This window comes from Crotalus tigris, unplaced genomic scaffold (genome assembly GCF_016545835.1).
Source record: "Crotalus tigris isolate CLP2741 ecotype Arizona unplaced genomic scaffold, ASM1654583v1 scf7180000017899.1852299, whole genome shotgun sequence".
Classification (NCBI taxonomy): Eukaryota; Metazoa; Chordata; class Lepidosauria; order Squamata; family Viperidae; genus Crotalus; species Crotalus tigris.
The window spans coordinates 385,891-413,325 of record NW_024096711.1 but is presented as its reverse complement, the minus strand read 5'-3'; the positions used below and the strand labels follow the sequence as shown (position 1 = coordinate 413,325).

Genomic DNA, 27,435 nt, shown 5'->3' with positions numbered 1-27,435 from the left:
ACGTGAAGCTACAAGGGGTTCCATTATCTATGGAAACTAGACACAGGGTCTGCCCTTTCATTATTTCATTGCATACATTTAGGAAGATTTGTTCCAGTAGTGGGACTAAGGCCAAGTTAAGGCCTTCTGATATTGTATTAACAGATTTTCAGAACTCAAGAGTGTGTGTTAAGGGGGAGGCCACCCTTAACGTGCAATACAAGAGTTTTGAAGGTCCACCACTAGACTTATTAGTAGTAGGGGTGAACGAACGAGTCTCATAGGACTCGATTGGTTTGAGGCCCTGGGGATACACGTCACAGGACTCAACAGCTTACAAACACTCGACCTACAGGAAGTCTGCAAAGAATTTGCAGATGTTTTCAGCCCCCAGCTGGGCACATTCAAAGGACCACCTGTGTCCTTAAAGCTAGACCCCACTGTCACTCCCATTAGGATTAAAGCAAGAAGGGTCCCTTTTGCTTTAAAAAGTAAGATTGATACTGAATTAGACAAACTAATCCAACAGGGAATCCTAGAACCTGTTTGATTCCAGCCCGTGGGAGACCCCCATTGTCACGCCTCTAAAGGCAAATGGGGACATTCGCATTTGTGCTGATTACAAATGCACACTCAATAAGGCATTGCAGCAAATGCTATCCTGTTCCTGTGGTCAGTCACATCCTGGCCTCTCTCAAGGGGGGGCGTGTTTTTGCAAAGCTTGACCTAGCTCAAGCATATCAACAGCTGCCTGTTGATGATGATGCTGCCATAGCTCAGACCATTGTGACCCACAGGGGAGCCTTTAAAGTAAAAAGGCTACAGTTTGGAGTGAATGTCGCTCCTAGGATTTTCCAAAGCGTAATGGAAAACACACTACGAGGTATACCAGGGGTCTGCCCCTACTTTGACGATGTCTTGATTGCAGGAGACTCCACACACATTCTAGCTGAAAGGCTTAGGGCTGTCCTGTTAAGATTCAGGGGAATCAGGCCTCAAGCTCAGAAAAGACAAATGCAAGATCGGGGTGCCTTCTACTGAATTTCTGGGATTCAAAATTGATGCTGCTGGGATTCATCCTGCTGAATCCAAACTAACTGCTATTTTAGAAGCACCCAGGCCAAAGTCTAAGGCCGAACTTCAGGCCTTCTAGGCCTCCTGAATTTCTACAATTCTTTTCTTCCACATAAAGCTAGTGTAGCTGAGCCTCTTCACAGGCTACTAGACAAACAAGCTGTGTGGCTGTGGTCACAAGCACATGAGGCTTGCTTTAAAGAAGTCAAGGCCTTGCTCACTTCTAACAGTGTTCTTGCACATTTCAACGAGTCTCTTCCTGTGTGCATCGCTTGTGATGCATCCCCCTACGGGGTTGGAGCTGTCCTGAGTCACCTCAGGTCTGATGGAACTCAGGTTCCTATTGCATACTACTCCAGAACACTGTCTTCTGCCGAGCGCAACTACGCTCAGATAGACAGGGAGGCTCTGGCTGTTGTTGCTGGAATTAAAAAATTCCACGATTTTCTATATGGCAGGCATTTCACGGTCTTCACTGACCATAAGCCTCTGCTGGGACTGTTTACCACACGTAAGCAGACTCCCCACATCATTTCCCCTAGAATGCTTAGGTGGTCTATTTTCTTGTCTGCATATGATTTTTCATTACTCCACAAGCCTGGGAAAGAAATGGGCCATGCTGATGGCCTCAGTAGGTTGCCTCTGCCAGTAGTAGAAGCTGACCCCGCGCCAGCTGTCAACATTCTATCAATCCAAGCCTTGCCCGAGCTCCCTCTTAGTGCCAGGGATGTTACCGCTGAAACAGGTACAGATCACACACTTTCACGTGTCCGCTCCTGGGTCCTGTCCGGGTGGCCTGAGCACTGCCCTAGTCCTGAGTTTCAGAGTTTCTGGTCCAAAAGGAACGAACTGTCCCTTTCTCAGGGTTGTCTGCTTTGGGGAAACAGAGTTGTCATTCCCACCTCAATGAGGACTAGGGTCTTAGAATCCCTCCACGAGGGTCATCCTGGCATTGTTCGTATGAAGGCTCTTGCACGCAGCCACTTGTGGTGGCCTGCTTTAGATAAAGATATTGAGGCTAAGGTACACGCATGCCACCTGTGCCAACGATCTCGCCCAGAGATGCCCCAAGCTCCTGTGCATAGATGGGAGGAAACACAGTCCCCATGGTCTAGGGTGCACATTGACTACGCTGGGCCCTTTCAGGGCCAGTTCTTCTTGGTCCTTGTTGACAGCCATTCAAAATGGCTTGAGGTTGTGCCTGTCTCATCCACCACCACTGCAAAGACTATTCAGGTACTGAGGGGGATTTTTGCTGCACACGGGCTGCCAGATGTCATTGTGTCCGACAACGGCCCTCAATTCACCTCCTCCGAATTCCAAGCTTTCTTACAGGCAAACCTGATTCGTCATGCCACGTCTGCGCCTTTTCACCCGTCCACCAACGGTATGGCTGAACGCATGGTGCGCATCGCAAAGGACGCCTTGAAGAGACTCACCTACGGGGACTGGCATCACAGGTTGGCTGACTTTCTCCTTTCTTATCGCACCACACCGTCCACTTCTACAGGGAGAAGTCCAGCTGAACTTCGTTGGGGGCGCCAACTTACTACTAGACTTGACCGGTTGCATCCGGACAGACTGCCTTCATCTACCTCACATCCTAGGGCACCTAGACAACTACTTGTGGGTGCCCCGGTTTGGGCTCGCAATTACGGGCCTGGTCATACATGGGTCCCCGCTTCTGTGTCCAGGATCACAGGTCCTCTCTCCTACGAGGTTGCCCTGGACAACGGTCGTGTCCTGCGGCGGCACATCGACCAACTTCGCTCTAGGCGAGACTTTTCTGATGAGACTCCTGGGTCTTTTCCAGGGGGGGAGGGGGACCCTTTGGAGCAAAGGGAAGGGCAAGAGCTACTGCCCACCTCCACTGAGGGAGCCACAAACGGCCCATCTCAGGGTTCTGCAATTGCTCCGAAAAGAAAGTCATGGAGCTTACCCACACAACAGGCACTCACGCCTACTCCAGCCAGGGAGTCACCCCGGGGGCATACTCACTTTCCACACACATCACACAGCACTCCAGCAACGGAGGATACCCGGGGGCATCCCAACAAATCATTCCCCGCAAGAGAGCTGGCACACAATTCCCAAGGTTGGCCTGACCTTACCCCAAATCCTACAGGGGGTCAAACATACACAGAGCTAGTCGAGGAACCAAGTCCCGACTACAACACCCCTAGCACAAATCAGGGAACACCTGAGTTTGGGAAAGTACAGAAACCCACACGAGCCCGAGCACAGAAGGGGGTTCAGGGAATGGACAGCCTCCTGACGGGTCTTGGACTGACCTAGGAGGTTCTACAGAGACGCCCAGCAGTGGCTATCACTTCAAGGGGCCTGAGGGTCTACAGCTAGGTAGGACAACCAGGTCACAAAGCAACAGAAGCCCTGGCCTGACGAGCCCGGTGGGCAAGCAAGCAGGCCAGGCATCGGGGCACAGTCCTTGGAAGACACCAGGGCACAATAGAGAGAACAGGCTCACGCCTCCCTCCAGTCAGGGGACTTATGCCAGTAACCCAGAGCTAAGAAGGTCACAGAGAGCAAAGAAATCTCCTAAGTATCTAGAAGATTACATAACATTGCTGGCAAGGCAAAAGCCAGTAATCAGTGGGAGCACTGGGGAGCAAAATGTCATATAAAATAAATGTTGTATGTTGGTAGTAGTTTTAGCCCGGGGGAAAGGGGTGTTATGTCCCGAGCCTTTGCAAACGGCTCGGGCGTTTGCAGGCAGTCCCGGGCAGGTGCAAAGCTGCCCGGGACCAGACAGGCTGTCGCCAGCGCCGTGCGCATGCGCGGGTGCTGGCGCGGGAAAAGTAACCCATTTACCCGGGAGTTGCCTATATAAGAGGCTGCGAGGCGTTTGGGCGAGGCTGAAGCCATCTTCCTGTAAGCTGAACGCTGAATAAAAGAAACTGAGAACTCCAGCTGCTTCTCGTGTCTGTTTTCCCGCCACGGACTCAACAGGAATCCCTATGCTGGGTTAGAATCACTGTGGCATTGCAAATAGGCTTTATTTTTTAAAAAGAAAAAGAGAGAGAGAGAGAGAGAGAGAGAGAGAGAGAGAGAGAGAGAGAGAGAGAAGGAGGAGGAGGAGGAGGAAGAGGAGGAGGAGGAGGAGGGGGGGGAAGAGAGAGAGAGAGAGAAGAAGGAGGAGGAGGAGGAGGGAGGGAGGGAGGGAGAGAGAGAGAGAGAGAGAGAGAGAGAGGAGAGAACAAAGTGCCTCTTTTAATTTCCCCATTATAATACTTTCAAACATTTCAGTCTAATGTGCAGGAAACTGGCAAATATTTCAGACACAAAAGTATTTATTACATTGAAAAATTAAAGAAAAGTAGGTAATAGGAACTCTCAAAATCTACCCTGGCTTTGGAAACTGCAATAAACAGCTATCTTGGGGTTCTTTTATGTTTTATTTTTATTATTGTTGTCTGGTTTTTTTAAAGATTATTATTATCATCATTTTATTACTTTGCTTGTACATTGCCCAGGGTCATTTTTTGCAAGATGGGTAGCTTTACAAATTTGTTAATAAATGGAATAGTGGCCAATTTATCACACACACATAGACACACAAACAGACACACACAAACTAATACCAGATATTTAGGACTTGAATTAGGGGAAAATGGTTTTAACTGATCTCACCTTAATTTCCTGTCTTTAAGTTATTTGGCCATATTAATGGCTGAGTTTGACTTAAGATAAATCATGCCAGCAGTGCCACCACCATTCAAACATATGGAAAGTTTGAAGCCTGCTGCTAGTTCAGTTGATGCTTGTTAGATAACTTGCTAACCTTTAGATATTTTGCATTACAATTCCCAGAACTCCCGACTATTGGACATGCTGGAAGGGACTTTCAAGAGATTAGTTTAAAATAAGGGTCCCCAATGACCAGTACCGGGCTGCGCAAACAAGGAAAGCCCCATCTGCAGGATGCAGGCAGCACATGAAACCACGCCCTCTCTGGTCCGTGGAAAAATCTTTCTCCACAGAATCGGTCCCTGGTACCGAAAAGGTTGGGGGCTTCTGGTCTAAAACCTGCAGAAGAGACCAAGATGTCTATTCTTCACATACTATAGTGTATAAGCCTCTAAGCACAGTTGACCCTATTTTTCTGTCCCATGCAACAGAACAGCCCACTAGTGAGCTGTTTGCAATTGGGCTGCAGAAATGCGGGTGAGCGTGTGCGTGCATCCCCACCTACATGTGCAGCAGACATATGTGTGCACGCGCTCTCTATTTGCATGAGCAGTGAGTATGTTTATACGCGCACTTGCTGGCCACTTGCGCAGAACCATCCCCTCTCCTCACCCCCGCCAGTCCGCAAAGCCAGAAAGGTGGGAGAACTCTGCCATACAACACACCTGTAGCTACTACTGATGCTGAGGAATAAGGTACAATAACTCTTTTATTTTTCTACTATGGTGAAAGTTTTTATCCATTTGTGCCCTATTTCATAAACATGTTGGTCTCATGAACTAAAATGAACCTAAACCCACAAATAGCATTTTGACCCCAGTCCGCAACATGTGGAAGTTAATGATCCACAAACAAGGCAGCAAGTCAAAAAGACTGGCCAAACTGTCTGTGAAGTGATTTTCAATTCTACCCAAAATTTTATTCTGGATAGTATCTAATTTATTCTGCATAGAATCTAGGAGGAAAAAACCTTCAGAAGTGTTGGGAAATACAGGAGTTTTAATGCAGGGGCCCTCAACCTTGGCAAATTTAAGACTTGTGGATTTCAACTCCTAGAATTCCTCAGCTAGCAAAGTTTGGCTGAGGAATTCTGGGAGTTGAAGTCCACAAGACTTAAAAGTTGCCAAGGTTGAGGGCCCCTATTTTAATGCATGGAAGCTAAAATCACTGTAACTGAATGATAAATTTCATATTTATTAAAAGCTGGAAAGAGATTTGCATCGCATTCCCCGAGGCCACTCTTGGCCCTTTAAAACCAGAAGAGGCAACCAAGGTTTTTGCCTGCTGTGATCTCAGATTAGCTTTTTCCATCTTGGCAACCTCCACATGTTTTGGGACTAAAATCTACAGAAACCTCATGGCAGTCTGCAAGCATATCTGAAATGCATGGGACCAGATCACGAAATCCAGAGCTTCAGTGAACCTGTATGAACCTCTGCTCAGCCAGGAAAACAGGGCTGCTTTATTCCAGCCATTCTCTCTAAGCTTTGAAAGGCCACGTAGAAGAAGCCAGAGAGAAACAGAGGGGTGCGCCTCTGCATGTGGGGTTTCAAAACTGGCCAGACCTCTCCACTCAGGAGGAAATTTGTCAAGAGAAAGGAAAGAGGTGGAAAAAATTCAACTCCCTCTTTCTGAAGATCAGACCCAAGATAGCTCAGATGGCCCCCCACATTGTTCTTTTGGCATTTGGACTTCTGCCTTTCCTGTAAATACTTCCCAGACTGGAATGACGCCAGGAACCACCCTTCTCTACCTGGAGGGAAAGCATTTAGAAGCACATTGAAAAAAGGGAGGTGCATCCATAGCCTCTTGAGGGAAAAAAGTGCTTGGGCATAAATAACTTTATGAGGGGGTGCCTTTCTCAACAGACTTGACTGCAGCCCTTAAAATAGGTTCCGCCATCCATCAGAACATTAAAAAAATAATAATCCCACAATGTTTTTTAATAGACAAGATGCCTTGTGACTAAAATAGATTTTTTATCTTTCCCATAAAGGAAAAAATAAGGATAATCTAACTAGAAAATATCTTGTGAGGAGTATATTTTTTTTCAACAACACTGTCTTTTAAATGATTTATTACCTAGATCAATGTAGGAAAATGATATAGTAGTGTCAATAATACAATATTATAATTAAGGGAAAAGGAAAAAAAAAAGAAGCCTGGAAAATTATGTGACAAACAAAAGATCTCCAAAAAGTTTGAGCCACAAATGTCTTCCTGTATTTGGCAGGCAAATACAGGCAACTGTGTGACTGCTAGTGCTCTCTCACCTGGAAGACACACTGGAAACAACCAGAGAAGGCATAGAAAGAATAGCTACGGCAACAGCAAGAAGAAAGAGCAGACAAAGCAGGAGATGGAAATTATCTCTTGCACACATAATGCAAATGTAAAGCAACAAATTAGGGATTAGAAACTTCCAATGCACCCGGACTTTTATTGATGGGTGTGTGCTGCCGACATTTAAACAGAGCATTAGATGTAGAGTGAACAATTGCCTAGACATTCAAAACAATTCTCTGTGATGATTGAATCATCTCAAAATATTGCATGATACTTTGGTTAAAAAGTGGCATTTTTGTTTTCAGTAAACCAGGAAAACAGCTGGCCTTTACTTTCATTCTTAATTGCTTTTTTTGCCCCTTCCATTCCATCATATCCGATTTTTGAAGACTGCCTGGACAGGCCCCTGCAGTTTTCTTGGCAAGTTTTTTTCAGAGGTGGCTTGCCATTGCTTCCTCCCTAGGGCAGAAAGAGAATAACTGGCCCAAGGTCACCCACACGGCTTTATGTCTAAGATAGGACAAGAATTCAGTCTCCTGGTTTCTAGGGGGATGCTTTAACCACTACACCAAAAGGGTTCTCCCTAATTGCTATCTGTAACCAAATTCACACAGCATCCATTTCTAGCAAGTCCATTAAGTTTATAATATCTATCTTTACCCACACTGCAATTTTTTTCTCATTCTTCTCAGTCTTCTGGAGTTTGTAACTTCTTATTAGATGAAGAGCTTGCATATATTTGTGTGCTGGTTTGTTGGGATCTATTAAAAGTTAATAGGGATTATAATCATAAAAACCTAGAGCTGGAAAGGACCTTAGCTCTTAGTACAGTGCCTGCCCAGTTCAGGAATCAACTTTCTAGACAAATGGCTGCCAGGCTCTTCTGGAAAACCTCCAGTAACAGAGCACCCACAACTTCAGGAGACAGAGTGGTCCAATGCATTCGGAAATAGTCACAGTCAGGCAATTGCTCCTGAGTTCTAGTTTGGATCTCACATTGAAGGGCTCCCGCCTACAGATTCTTGTCTTCCCCTCAGGTGTTAAGGAGAATAAATCTTTTTCCTCTTCTTTGTGACATTCCTCCATGCACAAGAAGACTACTTGCTCTAATGCTCCCCTTAGCTTTCTCTTCTTTAAGCTAAACATCCCTAATTCTTTTAAATGCTGTTCCTAGTGAGGGAAGTTAGCCCAGAGAAGGAAATATTAAAAGGGCAGAAAAATATATTTTTCCTCAAAAGGATTTTTAAAACCAAAAACTAACCCTGGCCTCATCTCTTTGCCCCAAGCAGTAGCCAACCCTATACAAATGCAGATGTAAAACCATCAGAAAGTTGGAGCCAGAGAACTCAAAAAGACAAAGAGAAAATCTGCATACCCCACCCAAACTCTAGGAGTCATTAGCCCCATCACCAGGGAAGCAGGATATGATAATAGGATTAAACCACAGATATCAAGGCCTAGAAAAACACTCAGAAATAGCCTCAAAGTTCATGCCAGGAACAGGAAACTATTCCAAACAAAAGACTAGAGGGGGTATAAAAACCCCTAGCCCATGTGCTCACCCCTTCTTCCCTCTGCTCTTTCCTGCAAGAATCATCTTTCTGCCTCTTCAATAAACTGTAACCTTCTTGCCAAAGCAGTCACCATGTTGCTTATTTATCCCCGGCTTGGATGAACCAGGATGAAGACTTTACTTCCCACACTAGGATTTAGTTTCAAAACCCTCAGCATCTTTGTTGCTCCTCTCTGCACTCTTTCCAGATCAGTCCAAGACACCACAGATGAAATTAACACCCAAATGAATCTATAATGATCTAATCAGGACTACAATCAGAATCTGAGAGATGAAGGTCTTATAAGAAGGCCTTGGCTTTCCAAGCAAAGCATGACCACAAATAATAATGAGAAGTTTGAAGTGAAATTATCTCTAAGGCAGATTTCCTATCAGTTTGGCTGCTTCCTCTGAGGGCAGTACACAAATCATTCTGACAAGCAAGACTAAAATATAGTTGTTCATACACATCCTTCATCATCAGCCAACCTTCAGTGTGCAATTCTTGATAAAAGAGCTTATTTTAAGTAAATAATGGTTATGGTCTTGATTTAATTACAAGGCTAATATATATATATGCTTGGTTTTATAGGAATCTGGAGTAACTCAGAAGATTTACAAGATATTATTCTTGATAGAGAGCTTGCTCAATCGCTTGCTGTGCAACACACATCTGTTGAATTAAAATGTATTCATTTAAATAGAGGTCTGCAGAACATTTCAATATAAAAATGACTCTTTGCCAACTTTGAAACTCAAACCACAGTGACTAGATTCATGTAACACACTGTAACAAACCATATTATAAATTAGTGTAGGATTTGAATCTACCCTCTATCTCTTTTAAATTTAAGAGGCAGTATTAGCTGGCTTTACTATGACCCGGAGGAAAAAGATGAAACAATTTTGATAAGGTTAAACCAATCTTGATTTCGTTAGTACCTAAATGGAAAATGATCCCTTAAATTCTATTCAAGTTTGTATCAATAGGAAGTCCCTAAATTAGACAATTTACACATACGCACATGTAGAAATGTGCTTCATTTCTATAGGCTCAGTTTTCAACTTTTCTTAGTTTAGAAAGTATATTATTTTTGCTCCAAATTATTTTTAAACTCAAAGGGGACACCCATCTATTTTCATACATCCACAAGACTGAAGAACGTAACAAGCATCTGTCACTCTTATCCTATTGCTCAGGCAACTAAACTTTCTTGGGAAATTTCAAGCAAGTCACAATGATAACAGCCACCACCCCCTTTTTGCCCTCAGAGTTTGCTAATCAGTGACAGGAGTTTCTCTTTTTCAGAGAATTGAAAGCACTTTTTCAAAGAATAATGTTTAATCCTAGTGTGTGTAATCATCTATTTTTCATCTCTGATAAACAGGTCTTGCCATTGTTTCAATAACTTGCAAAACTCCTTTTGATGAGTGGGGCAAAAAAACCCATATATCTATCAATATCATGGGAAGCAAAAGCTATATCAAATGACTTTCAGTTCCAGATTATTGTCTACCTCCAAGCAGAGTGATTCTAAACATGGATGCCCCTACATAATTATGGATGAATAGCTGTTATTGTACAGGTTATGGGGGAGATAGATTTATCAGTAAGAAAAAACTGTTGAAGCCAACAGCAGCTATCGTAACATCCTGTGGCCAGATATTCTATATCCTAGATTAATTACATGTTGCATGAAATATTTCTTTTTGTCTGTCCTCAATCTACTGCCAAACAAATGTTCTGGATGACCCCCAAGTTCTAAATCTTTGAGAGTGTGTGGAATATTCTTTGCCAGCAGAAATCTGAGATATCACAGGCACACCAAGAAATATTCTTGTCTTGTAGGAACTTGTTTTCTGAAACTTACAGCTTCTGCATATGGTGAAAAGAAACTCCAAGATATAGGAAACGTGGAAACATCCAGGGCCAGATTCCTAAGAAAAGAAGGGTTTTAGGAACAATTTATCTGTTTATTAGGGGGCATTTTTTTTGAGGTTCTAAAGTACAGTTTGGATTGGAATGCAGTTTCAGCACTGATTCTAACAAAGATAAATAGAAGAGCATTATGCTACAGCTCAAAATGAGTACAAAAATGAAATGAAACAAAGAATTGTTCCACGTGTGCTACTCTAAAAATTGCATTACACTGTTGTTGCAATTGTAAATTTTAATAACACTATTGTTTAAAAAATCAAAGTTACATTACACTGATTGTCTATTAGAATTCCTGCATCCGTGCTTTTTTTTCTTCCTCTTTTGTGCCCAAATGTGCACAAACTCACACAGGCACATGATCAACTCTCTTTCTAACCCCATAAGATTGCCTTATCCTATTGCTTCTTGCAAAGCATTTTAAAAGAACAGTCTTTCTGCTTATCATCACATATGTTCTTCTGTGGCTATAGTCTTATGATAAGAAGACGCCTCTGCCCAAAGCACTGGAGGAAAAATACTGTTAAGAGCAGTCCACTGTTTCCTGACCTACTTTGGTCAAATCAGAGGAGGAATTTAAGCTCTTCTTCTAAGTTACTCACATATCCAAAGAATCACAAACCCTAATTCTTAACATGCTGCCCCTTTATCTCTTTTTCGGTATCCATTCATTTCTCACTTGAGGGTCCAAGACGGCATCTAGAACCTTTAACAACTTTGGGGGCAAAACTGTCTGAAGTCTACAAAACAACAGCATGTTAATCCAACACAAGTGTTTTTCAACCTTGACAACTGAGATGTATGGACTTCAGTTCCCAGAATTCCTCAGCCATCATGGGTATTGACTTCACACATCTCAAAAGTTGCTGAGGTAGAGAAACATTGATGAAACACATGGTCGTTCCTGTCAGCTAGTGCTGCTTTGCCTCCACTCTACAGAATCAAGGGTGTAGATAATAGCCTTAGTCTTAGCCCTGACAAAGAGAATTATGGCTCTTTGTAATCTTGCCAAACACTGCCCCCTTCTTTGCCAATACTATTAGCGGTAATTTTCTCCTGGTTGTCAAGCAATCTGTCATTATTATAGAAGAATGCAGTCTTTCCCAACCTGGATACCCTCTCTCTTGGGGGGTATCTTCCAAATCCCAGAGTTCTCAACAATGACAATGCTGGCTAGGATTTGGGGGAACTGAAGTTTATACATCAGAAGAGCACCCCAATTTGGAAACCCTGATATATTAAGAAGTTCATATTAAAACGATGCTTGCTTTGGCATCATAAAGCCTGGACATCATCTTTGCAGTTAGGAGAAATGGTGGTTATCTCTCTTTCTCCTTCTTTTCTGGCCCTTACTTAGCCTGCGTCCATGATCGATGGAGTAGCTCTTCTTTTTATATATCAGGATCTATCACAAAATGAGCTTACCTGGTGGTGGGAAAGAATGGAAAAGAGACGATTAGCCTTGCCTTATTACCTGCTAAAACATTTACAAATACACATGAATATGGACCGTCCTCCTCTGGGAGAGATTCACAGGATATTGGAAGGTGCCCCTCTTTCCAGTGAGTCCAACACAGATCTTTCAGGGCCTCACAAAATCCCCGGCAGGGCGGTGGTGTGACCGGGAGAGAAGCATTGCACCCAGGTACCAGTAGCAAGCAGAGAAACCACTCCAAGTAGCGGTGACACCGAGATTTAAGAAGCCCCTCCCACTCATGCAAAGCAGCCCAAACTTCCTCCTCGCTGCCATGGTGCAAATAATTCGGCACTCGGAAATGCTTCGTGCCCAGGTGGTTGCAATACGACAACTTGGTCGGTAAGGGCAAGCACCGGCCAGCTGATGGAGTCAATCCAGGTAAGAAGGAAGGAAGCCCTGAACTGCTATTGCTACGTTGCACAGCGTAGGTTAGTAGAAACTCAAGAGAGTCAGAGTTATTGGCAGAGGGGAAATCCATAACATTAGTTGCATTGGAATTAGATACTGAACCTCTAGAATGGTTTGTTTTTGCATGAGCTACTCCTATCCCAAAATGTTTAAAGAAGGGGTGGCTTTTAAAGCTGAGGTGTGCTCCACTGCCTTTGGAGGCAGGCTGGCTGGGATTTGTAACATAAGGCAGCACCCAGTTGTCTAAAGTACCCACCACCTTGGAAGGCATTCCTGCATGCAAGCTGCTGCTGCCGCTGCTGCTGCCACTACTGCTGCTATTGGTGTGGGATTCCTGCAATTTCAAAGCTTTTGCAGTAGGCAAAATCCCTTGTTTTTTCGAGAAAATGCCCCAGGTTGCCCTTGTTGCTGGGGTGAAAGCAACTTCTTGCCCCGCTTCTGGAGATTCTTGAAAAACCAACATGGTGCCACTGAAATGACCATCAGGTGAAAATGAGAAAGAGGCACTACCTTGCCGTGGCTTCCCAGGTTTCTTCGGGAAGATGCGTGTCTTGTTCCACAGAAGAGCGAAGTCTTTGTTCCACAGACGAGCGAGCTTTGTTGCCCCCCCCTCTGGCTTCTTAGTTTCCAGGGAGGTCTGGATGTCGCCTGTTAAGTTAGCAGTAATGTTGTGGGTACTCCCTGGCTCTGCAACAGGGGCAGGTGATGTGCTGGTCTCAGCTGTGGCAGATACCTTGGTCCTCTCTGTCCTGTTGGTTGTCTTTTCCTCCAAAAGCTGAACCAAATTCTGAAGGCCTTCAGCCACGCTGAGGATCTCCACTCCCACTCCTGTAATATTTCTTTCTCTGCCTTCTTCCTGGACAGGCGATGTTGCTGCAGGGACTGGTAAGGTTGCAGTAAAGTCTGGTTGCTTCAGGGTAAATATGGTCCCCACTTTCCCCCTGGGCTCAGGATCAGTAGTATTTTCAAAGAGGGCATTTGGGTTGATGGTAGCTGCAGGTGTGGAAAGGTCCTGGCTTGTCTCATCTTCAGCCTCGTCAGCTTTCGTGGGAGACAGCGTGGTTTCTCCTGAATCTCTCCAAAACCAATTCCTCCAGCCCTGAGCATTGGCTAAGCAGCAGAAGAGCACCAGCAGAAGCCAAGCATTGACTATTGCTCGAGCCATTCAAAAAAGGTTGCTATGGGGAGGTGCGCAGTGAATGGTGACTGAAGGAATTCACATTGATCTGTCCTCTGGAGTTCTGGGGTTAGGAAGCATGCTGCTCTCGGCCAGGCAGATATACAGTAAAAGGAAGGGAGGTGTGGCTAGCCAAGCCCTCCCCTCCAGCCTGTCTCCTATTAAACCAATACTTTTCAAACACAGCCTGGGAAGGCTTTTAACAGAACGAATATACAAGTAGATCTTAAATTGAATTCTTCCACATTATTTACTATATCCAAGCGATGGAAAAGCATGCCTGGAAGCTAGCAATTTCATAATTTCAGCAGCCTGCTGCTTCCTCTCCTCCACCCAAACCTTAGAGAATATTTGGGCACATTAAGCTCCTCCCTGCCCTGAACCGATTTGAAAACAAAAGGTAGAGGGGTTTTTTTTTCTCCCCTTTCCTAGCTGCTTACATCTTCTTTCTCCAACCATTAACTTCAGCGCACAGATGCTTTTCTCCAGAGAAATCCCATCTAAGGGAGAAGAGAAGCATCCAAAAACCTGCAGAGGATGAAATATGTTCTGACTCATTCAAGAAAGCATTTTTCACTCACTAGTTTACCTCACAGAGAGAGATCCTGCTCAGAAACATGGACGTGATCCAGCGACAGCCAATTAGATTTCAGTGCATTTTTGTTAAAAGGCTGTTCTGGGCTGGGCCTGACCACCAATGACTTTATAGCAATCTATGCCAGGGGTGAGCAATTAAGAGAACTTCCATTCCCAGAATTCCCAAGTCGGCCATGCTGCTGGCTCAGGAAATATGGGTTTGGAAGTCCATGGGTCATAAAGTTGCCATATAGATGCTCACCCCCTGATCTATGCAATGTATTTAGTAACAGTATGGCAATGGTTTACCATGTCCTTTTTCTAGGGCATTCTTCAACTTTCCAGTGCAGCTTATTGTCACAGGTTCTTTTTAAAAATTCTACCAAATTAGACTGACCCAGACTCATAACAATCACAAAAGCACCAGACTTTGAGACAGGTGTTTTTTTTAAAAAAAAATCTCTATATAAGGGTTGGGAGATGTTTTATTTTGAAAAAAGCTGAGATATTTTTCAACTTTCCACTTTTCAACTTTGCGCTTGGAGCACAACAAAACAAGCTTCAATCCCTGCTGAAATGAATAGGATTAAACAGAAACCAACATTTACTCAGGCGATATGCTTAGTTTTCTAAATAAACAGGCTCTCTAATGTCAGGGGATTATCTGTTCTTCTGCCATTGTAGAATTATCAATAGTATCTAACTAGCCCTTACAAATGCCCAGAAAGTGAGTGAATGTCAAATCCTACATGATAAAAACGTGTTAGACTAACTGCCCTGTCCTGTGTAAGTAGTTATTAGGCCAAAGTTCTCAATTCTACGCTTCCTTCTGTGGGATTTTTAGAGTCCAAAGAACTTACTTATGTGTAAGTAGAACCAGGACAAGAAACAGATGGGATTCCTGATGCAATAACTTTGAACAAAGCTACTTGAAAGCAGGGATGGGCTGGAAGCTTCATGGCCCAGGAAATGAAATAGTTGAACATGTTTGGTATTGTGCAAGCTCCAATTTGTCTTGGGAAGGTGGGCTATTGTGTGCAAATGTTCCTGAGATGACAAACACCATGCTTCTATTTGAGCAAATCATTCTAGGGTCTGGGCATGCCTAGATCAGCAAAAGGGAAACCCAGCTTACCTGCTAAGCATCTGCAAAATGCTTTTATCTTGTTTAGTGTCCTTTCAACTAGCAATGTGATGGGCGTGGAGGTATATAATTTATTTCATCTAAAATTTCTAACCTAATCCACCTCAACACAGCAAAGCAAGCAATACCTTAAGAAGTCTAGACTCTAGAGCATTGGGGAAAACACACACACACACACACACACACACACATATGAATGCAAACCCAAGCTGGGCTGGAACTATGAAATACTTGTCTCAACAGGTGGCAAAACTTAGCTTCTAAATACAGGCAAGGTTAGCTAAGCAGGATTAGCCACAGTTAGTAATAGATTGGAAGACCACCAGTATCTTCTAATAATTCCTATCAGTGCACAAATGTACACTATACTGTAATCTCCCCCAATTTAGGGCTTCCCAGATGTTTTGAATTTAGCTCCCATCACCCTCAACCAGTGTGGCTTTTGCTGGCTAAGAGCATGGGAGCAGAAAGTCATCAAAGCTCAAGGGTGTGGGATCAAGGAAAGCTGCATCAATTCCCTCTGGACTATTGTCAAAGTCTGCATCTGTTCTCTATAGGCCAAAAAAAATGGTTGGCATCCTGCGGAATAATCAGCATCCTATAGTTTTCAATGGAAAGCTTCCTTCCATTGATTCAAATGGGTATTAATATGTGAAAAAGCTACTTCTTTAGCAGAAACCACTTTTTCTTTCTTGTAGCACGGTCTATGCCACAAGGCTAGTATTATACGCAGCTGTTACCTTAGCCATAAAAGAAAGCAATTCTTATTTATGCGTATACAGGAGAAAAGGGTTCTTAAAAAGTCTGCTATCTATGAGTGGAGGGTAGACAGACAAACTAATTTCCCATCGACATTTTAAGATTGGAGAGAAAGTTATTTAAATAATTTTAAAGCAAAACATTTAACATCAATATAGAACTCACATTAAAGCCATTTGCAAATATTATTAAAAGCTCAACTTATGAGCTTTGAAGGCTACTTAAGGACTTCCAAAGAAGGTCAGCCTCTGGTATTTACAGAGAGTCCATTCTGCAACCCTAACTCTAACCCTAACCCTAACCTAGAAGAGTAAATGAGAAGATCAGATAAGCTGATGGCACCTAAAGACAAACCTATTCTAATGACCTTGGGGAGGCCCTATGGATCAGGTAAAGAAAGAATTGCTCTCCCATAATAGACAATTCACTGAATCATATTGGGCTGTGATATCTTAAAAATCCTAGGGTGCTGTGGGACATATCCATGGCCATGCTGGCTACTGCATGTACCAGGCTGGAAATTAGAGTCTAACGCCTTGGATAGTCTCAAACAACAGGTGTTCATCAGACATTCTTCCAAATCTTCCTTCCACCAAATCACTGGGCTTTGCCCCTGATTCCAACTCCAAGCCCTGGCCAAGTACCAGGATTTTTTAACTGTGACATATGGCTGTTCCGAGTTTGCTTGAATGGGCAGTGATGTAAACTTTTCTGAGGATTGAATAAAGTGAATGTTAAGACAGCTGTACAATCAAAGATGAACTGTTTTGTGGCCAAATCCTCCCATTTTAACAAAATTTTATGCATGCAAACCAAATGTGAACAGTTTATTCTGAACAGAGAATTTATTTTTCCATTGGAGAAGGGGGGAGAGTTTAAAACAAACTTAAGACCCCATTTAAGTGACTCAACTGGGCATTTCATCTATTAATACTTCTTTGAGATTCTGAAAAAGAACTGTATGTTATGGCAACTACTACATGAAAGATTTTCAAGGAACCAAGTAAGTTCAAAAGCAAAACATAACACTTCACCTTAAAATGAGTCAGGCTCAACCCCATTACTCATTTCTCAGATTTTCCACTGCTTTTGCAAATACATGGTAAGAACAAGTGAAACCTTCTGCTGCAGTACAATTGCGGCCAGATTTAAGAGAGAATTGGGCTCCTGAGGTTTATCAACCATTGTGAAAAAGGGGATTTCAGAAAATATATATCAGAGGGCAAGCTATGCTTGCTGAAATTCCTTGTTTTACAAACAGACAATGAAAAGTAAAGAATTTTGCCCACCTTTACAAATAGTGCAATAGTAATCCAGAATCTTGAATATTGTGGGGATAATCTACCGCCCCCACACTTCCAACTACCAACCTACATTTTCAAAATATTTTTATTACCTTTTGAATAGACTAAATATTTTGTCAACTACTAGCTTTTATCTGGCTCTTCCAAATAGAGATGTGACTCAAACGTTGAAGAGAAAGAACTGCGGTATATTCCCACAATGCTTCCTTTAATCAAGTTATGGAATCCCGAGTAGAACCATTATCTTTACATTTCATTAATTTTATGACAATTCGCCTGTCCCTTGGTGGCAGGGAAGCATGAATTACTAAAAAGTGCTAAGCCTGGAGCAGAGAGATTCCTCCTCTAGTTCCTGAATATGGTTTCAAAGAGAGGTAGCTTCCAATATCAACAGGGGGCAATAGTTTTATAGCCCTAAGATTTGTAATTCAATATAGATAGTACATAAATATCTAAAGGTTTGATCTCAGCCTTACGAAGAAGGAAATGGCAAGCAAAATTGTTACCAAAAATACTTCCGCAGATATGTTTTATCCAGCAGATAAGATTGACTTGAAGGCACATGAATTAAGGGTCCCAGAGAGCAATTTTCATTTACTACAGGATGACAGGCTCTGCATTTTAGCATCACATCTCCCTAACCTTGGCATGAAACTTGCCCTGTAAACCATTCGTTTGTTTATGTCTTCATGATATTGTCTTTCTCCCATCCCCAGATCACAGCTGAAGCAGCTTAGAATGGTCTTGAACTGTTCCAGTTCTAAAGCAGGTTTCTTGTCTCAATACAATTTCTACCATAAAGCTCATGTAGAATATTCCATCAGGCTGAGGACACTGTGAGGTGCTGAGATCTGCCATTGGTCTCTAAGGGTGATGCAGGCATGTCTCTTCCCTTCTCATCATGGGGAACTGCTGTCTATGGCCTTTTTGGGTTGGATTTATTTATTTATTTATGAGACTTATATACCGCTTTAAGTGCAAGCACTCTCTAAGCGGTGTACACCAGTAAGCAATGTATATATATATATACATTGCCCCCAACAATCTGGGTCCTCATTTTACCTACCTCGGAAGGATGGAAGGCTGAGTCAACCTTGAGCCGGTGAGATTTGAACCGCTGACTTGCTGAACACAGTCAGCTAAAGTGGCCTGCAGTACTGCACTCTAACTGTTGCACCACCTCGGCTCATGCATATTGCAAGAGAGACTAAATACTTGACTTCCAAAGCATTGTCAGATGTTACATGGATTCCTTACAAACGTTTTTTTTTTTTTAAAGAAGCGGGCTAGTCCAATGTGCTGCATCAAAGATCAATTTAAACCAGGAAAAAGAACTAGGTTCTGCCAAACTGAGTGCTGCTGCATTTGTCACCACTGAATATATCACAGATGTTCTCCTGCTTCTGCTAACAAAAGGTTTTATATGGCAATACATTTTACTTTTTTATTTTGATGAGCAAGTGGCACCATCAGGCCCACTCAGCTACAGGCCCATGCCTGTCCAGGAGCTACTTGCAGGAGCTACTGGGCATGAAAACAAGACTCCTGAGAACCTTGTAACACCGTCCATGATGGAATTCATTCATTATTGATGGTTTCTTCCTGCACCCCATCTCTGCGGGTCTGTGACCTGTCAGCTGGGCTATTTGTGGATTGATTTAGATCAGTGGTTCTCAATCTGTGGGTCGGGACCCCATTTGGGGTCAAACGATCATTTCACGGGGGTCGCCAAACAACGCAGTCAGCCATTTTTCCCCCTTTTCCTTAGCTGTGCCACTCCCTTTTATTCTATTGGCTTTTGAAAGCCAACAGAATAGACTCTCTTGAATAGAGTCTAATTCTATTGGCTTTCAAAAGCCAACAGGAATTGTCCAGGCTGTCTCTGCCCTGCTGAGCCCGCCAAAAGTCCCATTCTGCAAATGATGCTGCAAGTTGTCTGCAGCAAAGGCGAGCTGTCTGGAAGCTTCCACCCCTCCCTGCTGAGCAACTACTAAAAATGTAAGTAAAAGAGGGCCAGGGGTGAGAAGTGGGAGGCCGGCGGGCGCCGAGAGGGTTGCTGGCGCACGTGGGGTCCAGCGGGTGCCTTACCTCCCTTGGGCTGGGCCAGCTGGTGGCCCAGCCGGTGGTCGGCCTGCGCCGTCTCTGCCACTTGCCAGTTACGCCTCAGCCGGCGCAGGAGGCGGCACCATGCATGTGCGGCACTCCCGGGTAGGGAAAGTCCTCAACTTACGATCGGTTGGGTAGTCCCCGACTTACGACCGGTTGGGGTCACGGCATTAAAAAGGTTGAGAACCACTGATTAGATCCATGTTCAGTAAAAGCCCACCAGAGCACCTCCCTGCCCGCAACCTGTTATGGGGCAATTCTGCATGAGGGCCAACACACCATTCCAACATCCACCTACACATACCCAACCCTGCCCCACCTCATATGAGGGAGTGTATTTAGTGGCTGTTTTCCATCTTGTTGGAAGAGGAAACAAAGCTGGGAAAATCCACCAATTGCTTTCCTTAACCTATCCCACATTAAAGCATTAAGGAGAGTCCTGGTCACCAGCCTAGTCTCCGAAGCAGAATACTGCCAGCAATTGAGATATGAAAGGTTATATCAGCAGCATAAGCATTCTTTTTTTGATGAAGGAATGATAGGCAACACATTAACATGCCCATCCAGCTATGCCATACTGCTGCTTATTGCTCAGTCTCCCATCATACTACCAGGCAAATGGCAATTCCACATACATGGTCTGAGCTGAACTTTAAAACAAAGTAGCTTCTGTTTTATATCTATATAACGCACCCATTGTGTAAGAGGAGTCCCTGTAATAAGCCAGCTAATTGTAATTCTTTTTCACAAACATGGAGTTGCTCTGGAAGATTGTGCATGGTGGTGGCGGTGGTGAATGGGTTGATCAGAGAACTGTGAACAATTTTCTTCTCTCCCTGACCATTTGCCTAACATATTTTAAATCTGTTTTTCAGGGTATGTCTGTTCTGCATATTGTAAGTCTAAACTGGCCCTTATCCTAGAATACAAGGCCAGTCATTTTACTTGTCCTTCAGTGCTTAAAGCCCCAATTTTTGCTGTTCAAACAGATCCACACAAATAAAGACTTCATTATTTCACACAGAGCTTTGGAGTTTTGGAATCCAACCAAAAGCCACTTTTTCTCATGGGCTACTTTCAGCAATTTAACTGTTGAAGTTACTTTAGTGGAAATCACAGTATTTAAAATAGAATTTATTCCAATCAGGAACTGTGGAATAAAAAGTAAGCAGTTGCAAACAACCTAAAGAATCTATGTTTGATGCCAAGCAACCCAGTTTATGACTGGCTTAAACACAATGGGATGATTGCTTAGGAATAATCTGGGAACACATAAGGCAAGAATTTTATTGAAGCTAGACAGGATATCATTGAAAAAATGCACATACTGTAAAAGTAGTATATAATTAATCCATAAATATTTGGTAAAAATCAGAGAGGTGGAATTTAATGTATTGTACTATGTAAGATAAGGCCTTCTTCAAACTGAGCTCCTCTCCTGGACACATTCATATTGTTCTCTTGACAATAGTTGAAAAATCAGTTGTCACTGCCTCCTTCCAGCAGAGTTGTTTGACCTCCCAATTCATTCTAGGGCTGTGGGATTTCCTGGTTGTTCCCATCCAGGTACTAAGCATGTCTAATCCTGGCTTAACTTTTTGTGATCAGCAAAATTGGCTAGATGTTACTTCATTTAGATAGACAAGTATTAATACAGTACCTGTAATGTGCTCCTAAAATGTCTCCTCTAAAGTTCACTGAATTTAATAGGAACTGCCTTCTAGTAATGCTTAGCCTGGGACTGCAGCTTTTAACTGTAATCTGAATTATACTGTAGAGCAGGGGTTCTTAACCTTTTTGAATGAATCGCCCCCTTGAGCCAATGAGGAAGTTGTCATTGCCCCCCTCCCCCAACATAACCTCTCAATCACAACATAGGAAATAATTCTTCAATTTATGCAAACACTTGTTTTATTTTCTTTAAAATTGTCTTCAGGACATATTAATGCAAATAATTTATTTCCAATCTTTTTCCCATATGTCAACTGTGTGAAAAATTTTGGTGCCACCCGTCACTTTATTCCCAAACTTCGTGATACATATATTTCATTATTATCTTATTTATTCAAGACACTTAAATGTAATGACCACTTTGAAAACAAAATTCAATGGCAAGAAAGTGAAATGCCCGAAAAGAAAAACAGTAATATTTAATGATTGAATTACAAGTAAAATTTAAGATGCAAAAAGAAATATAAAAAGGGTAGAGGCTGCTCTGCAACGCGCATGAAGATAGGCAATGTGTATTCACATATGTACGGCGTTCTGTACTGAAGCTAGCTGGAGGAACATTTGAACATACAATTCAATCCACTAATAGCGAGCGATCTGATGTTTTTGTATGACAGATATACAGCGATTCACTGTATGAAAAAGTCTCAAAAGTGTCCCCAAAACTTCTTGCTCCATCACCCCCATATCGCCCCCTTTTTGTTCCTTCGCCCCCATATCGCCCCCTTTTTGTTCCATTGCCCCCCTGAAAAATGAAATCGCCCCCTGGGGGGCAATATCGCCCAGGTTAAGAACCACTGCTGTAGATCAGGGGTGTTAAACTGCCGGCCCGCGGGCCAGTTTCATCATACTGGAGTCCCGTCCACCCCATTGCCGGCAATGACGAAAAAGCTCCGATACGTCGCGAGTTTGATATGCCTGCTGTAGGTCATTAATTTCTATAGAAAATCTGAAGAATAAAATTTAAATCCACTGTTCCTTGACTCAGTATCTTCTGGATTTCATTCCCATAATGTCCTAGCCAGCCTTTGTAAGGCTGATTAAGAACTACAACTATTCTGAGTTTATTAGGAGCCTGTATGGTACTTGACAAAACTTGGAAGCCAGGTGAATCAAGATGTAATGTGACCTGTTGTAAATGCAGGGAAAAAAATACATACAATCTGTGGGGAGAATTTTGCTATCTTTAATTAATTAGTTATATCGTGGTGCCTATCTTGCCCCAATATTTATTTAAACAAAATTTTTAAAAATAAGCAACTGCAATCCTGTTTTCCTTCATTTTGCCTTCCTCACTTTTTTCTATGCTTGATTCATATTAATTTACAGTATATTCATACTCAAAATAACCTTAAACAAGGTTTCAAGTCTTATTAGTTAAAAAAGAATAAAAATAAAAATCAGCTTTCAACCTTATTTTTATATGATTAAAAAAGACATCTGAGATTGAAGGGGGTAAAAGATGAAGTTGCACAATCTGGTTATTTATTCAGAAATAAACACTATTAAGACAAGTGGGATTTATCCCTTACTAAGAGTACATAGAATTGCTGTCTAAAACATTAAATTTCAGCAGATATTATCTAAGGACTTCAAATTACAAGGCAAATAACCTAAGGTTGGAACAAGAAAAGCAGCTATGAATCACCTGTATCCCCTCAAAGTTTAAAACCAGCCATGCTGACTAAAGGATATTGGAGTGGGCATGTCCTAATCCTTGCCTATTTCTATGCTTTGTCAGGATTAGCTACAAGTCAAAATATCAGCCTTCCGCTGATTTCCAATGGACAAACCACATAAAGATACAGTGATGAAGTGAGGGCCCTATGTGCATTCCTTATGAACATCCTACAGCCAGCCTTCCCTAGTCTGACAATCTCGAGATACCTGCAAGAATGCTATCTGGGAATTAGAGCATTGATGTGTCTGGACACCTAAGAAAAGTTCAAATTTTGGCCCTGTGGTCTTAATTCAAGGCAGTAGTAGTACATGGTACAATGGGACTGCTGTAAAAGTCATATGTCTCCCTTCACTTCATCTCTAAGCTCCAGACGTTGCTCTTCTGTTACAGCACATTCTTATGAAACTCACAAGCGCTTCTTGCAATTAAACTGCCAAGCAAAATAACTTTCCTTTAGAACAAAGTCTGGAACACTGGATCTCCAAGCTTCCCATTTGGATAAAAAGAAGAGGGTGGTTTTGGAACAGCAGGCTCATTTACCACAATAAATTACATCTATTTTTTAGAAAGGCTGGAAATATAACCAATATTTTACCAAGCATTATATGCTTTTTCTAGCCAAGCTGGAAAATGGACGATAGCACCCAATAAAGTTGGGTTTCAAGACTAAAAACTGTTTACTTTAGGGAAGTGATTGGTGGTATGAAAAGGAATAAAAGCCCATTTCTGAAATATTTCTCACTTTTTTATGTCCCCAAAGTATAACATAAGTAGAATTCCCTTTTCTTTCTGGCTGTTTTCCCAGGCTTCACACTATGCTTTGTTTTTGGAAGTTGCTATTGACAATATCTACCTCTCGATTCTATTTCATTTTAGATGGTATAACAGTTGCTTCTACCGTATACAAGATTTCTTTCAGTCTCAGAGATTAAATAAACTTTTCCCCGCCTCTCACTCATAAGAAAAAGGACATTCTTCTCCACAGAAGTACATTCCTAGCTTTTACTTGTTCTTCATGACTTTGGCCCAACACATTTTTTTGAAGCACCTGGATTTCCTCCTATAGTCATAGCTCAAGAGAAACATTGTGCCTGCAGTCAACAAAAATATGCGTAAAAGTGGGATTAATTCCTTCCTGTCAGGGAAATGCATTAAGATGCTATTGTATTTTGGATTTCTGAGCCTGTTTCCACAAGAAAGGAAACACAGTTGAATTCACTATGGAGCAACAACCTGGCAATCTGCTAGATCTACTAGAGCTGCTTTGGGAATCTGCCAGGACACTGTTTCCTTTCTTATATATTCCAAATTTTCCTATGTATATCCTAGTGCCAACTGAACCGTTAAGATAAAATAAACCATGACTTTCTGTTAGGTCCAGATTAAATGCTGTGCAGGAGAATTATTAATAAAACTTTTGACTCTGAGTTAGGATATACAGTAATTTGGATCAGGACTATAGAACTGGGGAGAAAAGACCAGCGCTTTCTCCCTGAGCAGGTTTCCCCCAATCAATTAAAAAATATTTCTACAAAACTCTTACTCCTATGACATAAAACAAGATAATATTTCAGAACTACCTATGCTAGGCTGCAGAAAAACTAAAGAGCCACTTCAATGGGAGAGTTCTACGATCCTGCCAATATCTTGAACTTACGATACAGGTAAGACAAATCTATTATTTGAAAAGTAAAATGCATTTCACAAAGGCATCTTGGTAGTAGAATTGTCTCACCAAGTAATATCTAGATCACAACTTGAGAGGCCTTTTGTTGAACTGGATCAGCCAAAAATCAATACAGCAATTTTCTTTTTAACTATCATCCTTTAAAACCATTTTTATAAATTCAAAATGATTTCTTGGCTACAAGCTATATACTTAACGAGATAAAGTTATTTCCAAGGAATGAATATCTAGTATCCTGGATTAATCTCATATAAATGGGATTAAAAATTTTCAATTCCTCTATTCATTTGAAGATACTAATCTAGGATTCTTGAGCCACTATATCCAAGTAATTTTAAATTCTCCTGTAACTAATCAGAGTTTGACCAGGAAGAGGCTGGGAAATTGAAAGACTGTTCTCTGAGCACTAGGGGATTTATTCTTTTATTTTTCCTTATTCACATATGATGATTATGATGTTTAACTATCTTAACATGCACAAAAGAAACTACCATTTCTTAGAAGCACCAGCCTGCTAATGATGATCAAGGCTTCATACCTTTATACCATTAACACCCATCTTCAATCAATATTCAATATTTAGTCACACAACACCATTTAAATGAAATGCCTAAAGCTTGGGAACAGGGGCCAGAAAGAAAAAGGATGTGAACATTTGAGCTCATTGTTCTCAAAGTCATGCAAAAGCCTTAACAAGAAGGCTTTTCTTCAAAAAGAGAACCAAATTGATTTCTCATGCTGATGGATCAAAGACCAAAGGGAAAGTTCCTGCTCTTTCTGATATTGCAAGGAAAATATTTTGAAACACTGCTGTACAGCTGTGCTATTTTATTTGCATCTAATTAAAAAAGACTTCCAGCAAATTCCAGTAAACTAAAGGAGAACTGTGCAGACATTAAATGCTTTCTGCTAGTACTAACAATACTGTGTAGATTGCTAAAATCTGGCTGGGTTTGTCCCCTATCCCAGATATGTGCCCTGATGACTTCATGAGTGGCATCAGTGATGACCCTTGGGAAGGGGTTGAGTGTAGTGATTGTCATCTGAAATACTTAATTGGGCTCCAGCAGCACTACTCCACATACTAGCAGGTACAAAATCCTGTTTGTTAGACCAAAGATGCGTTTCCTGTTTGATAGGTTGGGCTCTAATGATCACTTGGGACTGTTGCTATTATACCAGCCTCCCTGCTCCATAGCAACCTCCCTGCCTACGTCCGGTGGTCCTCAAGTATTCTGGTGTTGCCATTCATTGAAGGGAGACTGGTCACTTGGTCCAGCCCACTCAGTTGTCTACCCCAGACAACTAATAGATTCATGTGGCTTCCAAACAGAATTTGGGTTTGTTCTTAATGGTTTGCTGCATGGTCCAATTGAAGTCCTCTGGCTGCCTGGAATTGCAGAGCAACTGGGGCTTTGGATCAGATCACTTTATGCAGCATCTCCTTTTATGGGGTTCCTGCAACTCCACTTGGTTTACTGGAAGGCAACATAGAATTGCTGGAAGGCAACATAGAATGAATATGACTGAACATGGGCTAGAGGCAGGGATCCCCAACCCCTGGTCCGTAGACCAGTACCAGGCTGCGGCATGCCAGCAACCGGTCCGCACAAACAAGCAAAGTCTCATCCATGGGATGCAGGCAGCACACAAAATCATGCACTCTCCAGTCCGTGGAAAATCCTTTCTCCACGGAACCGGTCCTTGGTGCCCAAAAGGTTGGGAACTTTTGGACTAGAGACTCTGTTATGGCCTACCTCCTGGCCGTAAAGGCAGTGAAATGTTAATATTTCTCTGCCCTTATCACATAATGTGGTTTGCTGTTTACCTACAAGATTACTTTAAAGAATATGTTCAGCAAATGACATATACAGTTGCTCTGGCCTTGGAGCTGGTCCTATAGAAGTTACTGGAGATTAGTCTGTTTTGATATCTGGGAGGAGTTTGGTCTTGTTGTTCCTTAGAAAGAGGACAGGGTTCTTGCAACTGTTAGCTTGGGCACCTTTATTTTAGATCATGATTAGGGGTTGAGTCTTGGTGGTGGTAAATTTCTCTTTGAGAAAAAGGGTAATTCTACTGGCTCTTAAGAAAGCAATATCTGTCTTTCGTCATGAGGCCATTCTGGATCCAATTATTCTGAACAAGTTTGTCTTTTTAGGGAAGGTTATGGAGAAGGTAGTTGCACAGTAGCTCCAGAGGACTCTGGATGATCTGGAACTCTTTCAATCAGGATTCAGATCCAGTTTAAGATTGATATGGCATTAATCACACTTATAGAGGATGTAGAATAGGCTTTCACGCAACCCTAGCAAGACTAAGTAGTTTTGAGTTTTAGGATGCCACAGTTCTGAGGACCTCCACTCTCCTGTTCTGGATGGGGTTGCACTATTCAAAATGAAACCTGTGCACTAGCTGGGGGTCTTCCTGGACTCATAATTCCTTGGAGACCCAGTGGCAATTATGGCTAGGAAGTCCATCACCCAGCTTTGTGTTGTGCAACAATTGTACCTGTTCCTATATCAAGAGGCTCTACTCACAGTTTACTGATAACCTGATCATTTCCTGATTGGACTATTGCTATACTCTCTACATGCTTTAGCTGATACAAAATGTAGTGGAACAGATAGTTATGGGTACCTTTGGTGTGGTACATGTAACATCTCTGCTCTGCAAACTTCATTGATTGCCAGTTTGCTTCTGGGTTCAATTCAAGGTGCTTCCAGTGACCTATAAACCCTTCGTGGCATGGGGCTGGGATATTTCCAGAACCATCTCTCCCCAGTTGTACCTACCTATTTTATGATGATGAGGTATGGTCCTATCTTTTAGGGAGCGTCATTTGGTGGATCCTGA

The 27,435-nt window shown here is 42.3% G+C and overlaps 1 protein-coding gene across 5 annotated transcripts in view; it reads right to left on the bottom strand.

Moving 5' to 3' along the window:
- COL18A1 (collagen type XVIII alpha 1 chain) overlaps positions 1-27,435 on the bottom strand; it is a 180,428-nt gene that overhangs the window by 83,584 nt on the left and 69,409 nt on the right. For 2 of the 5 annotated variants that reach the window (XM_039344195.1, XM_039344197.1), the window contains exon 1: positions 12,007-13,695. The exons of 1 other annotated variant lie outside the window; for it this stretch is intronic. In XM_039344195.1, coding sequence (XP_039200129.1) covers positions 12,007-13,582 — 1,576 coding nt within the window. In that variant the 5' untranslated portion in view covers positions 13,583-13,695. Of the gene's footprint in view, positions 1-12,006; positions 13,696-27,435 lie in introns of those variants that run through there. 2 more of the 5 variants (XM_039344196.1, XM_039344198.1) reach the window with 2 other exon arrangements.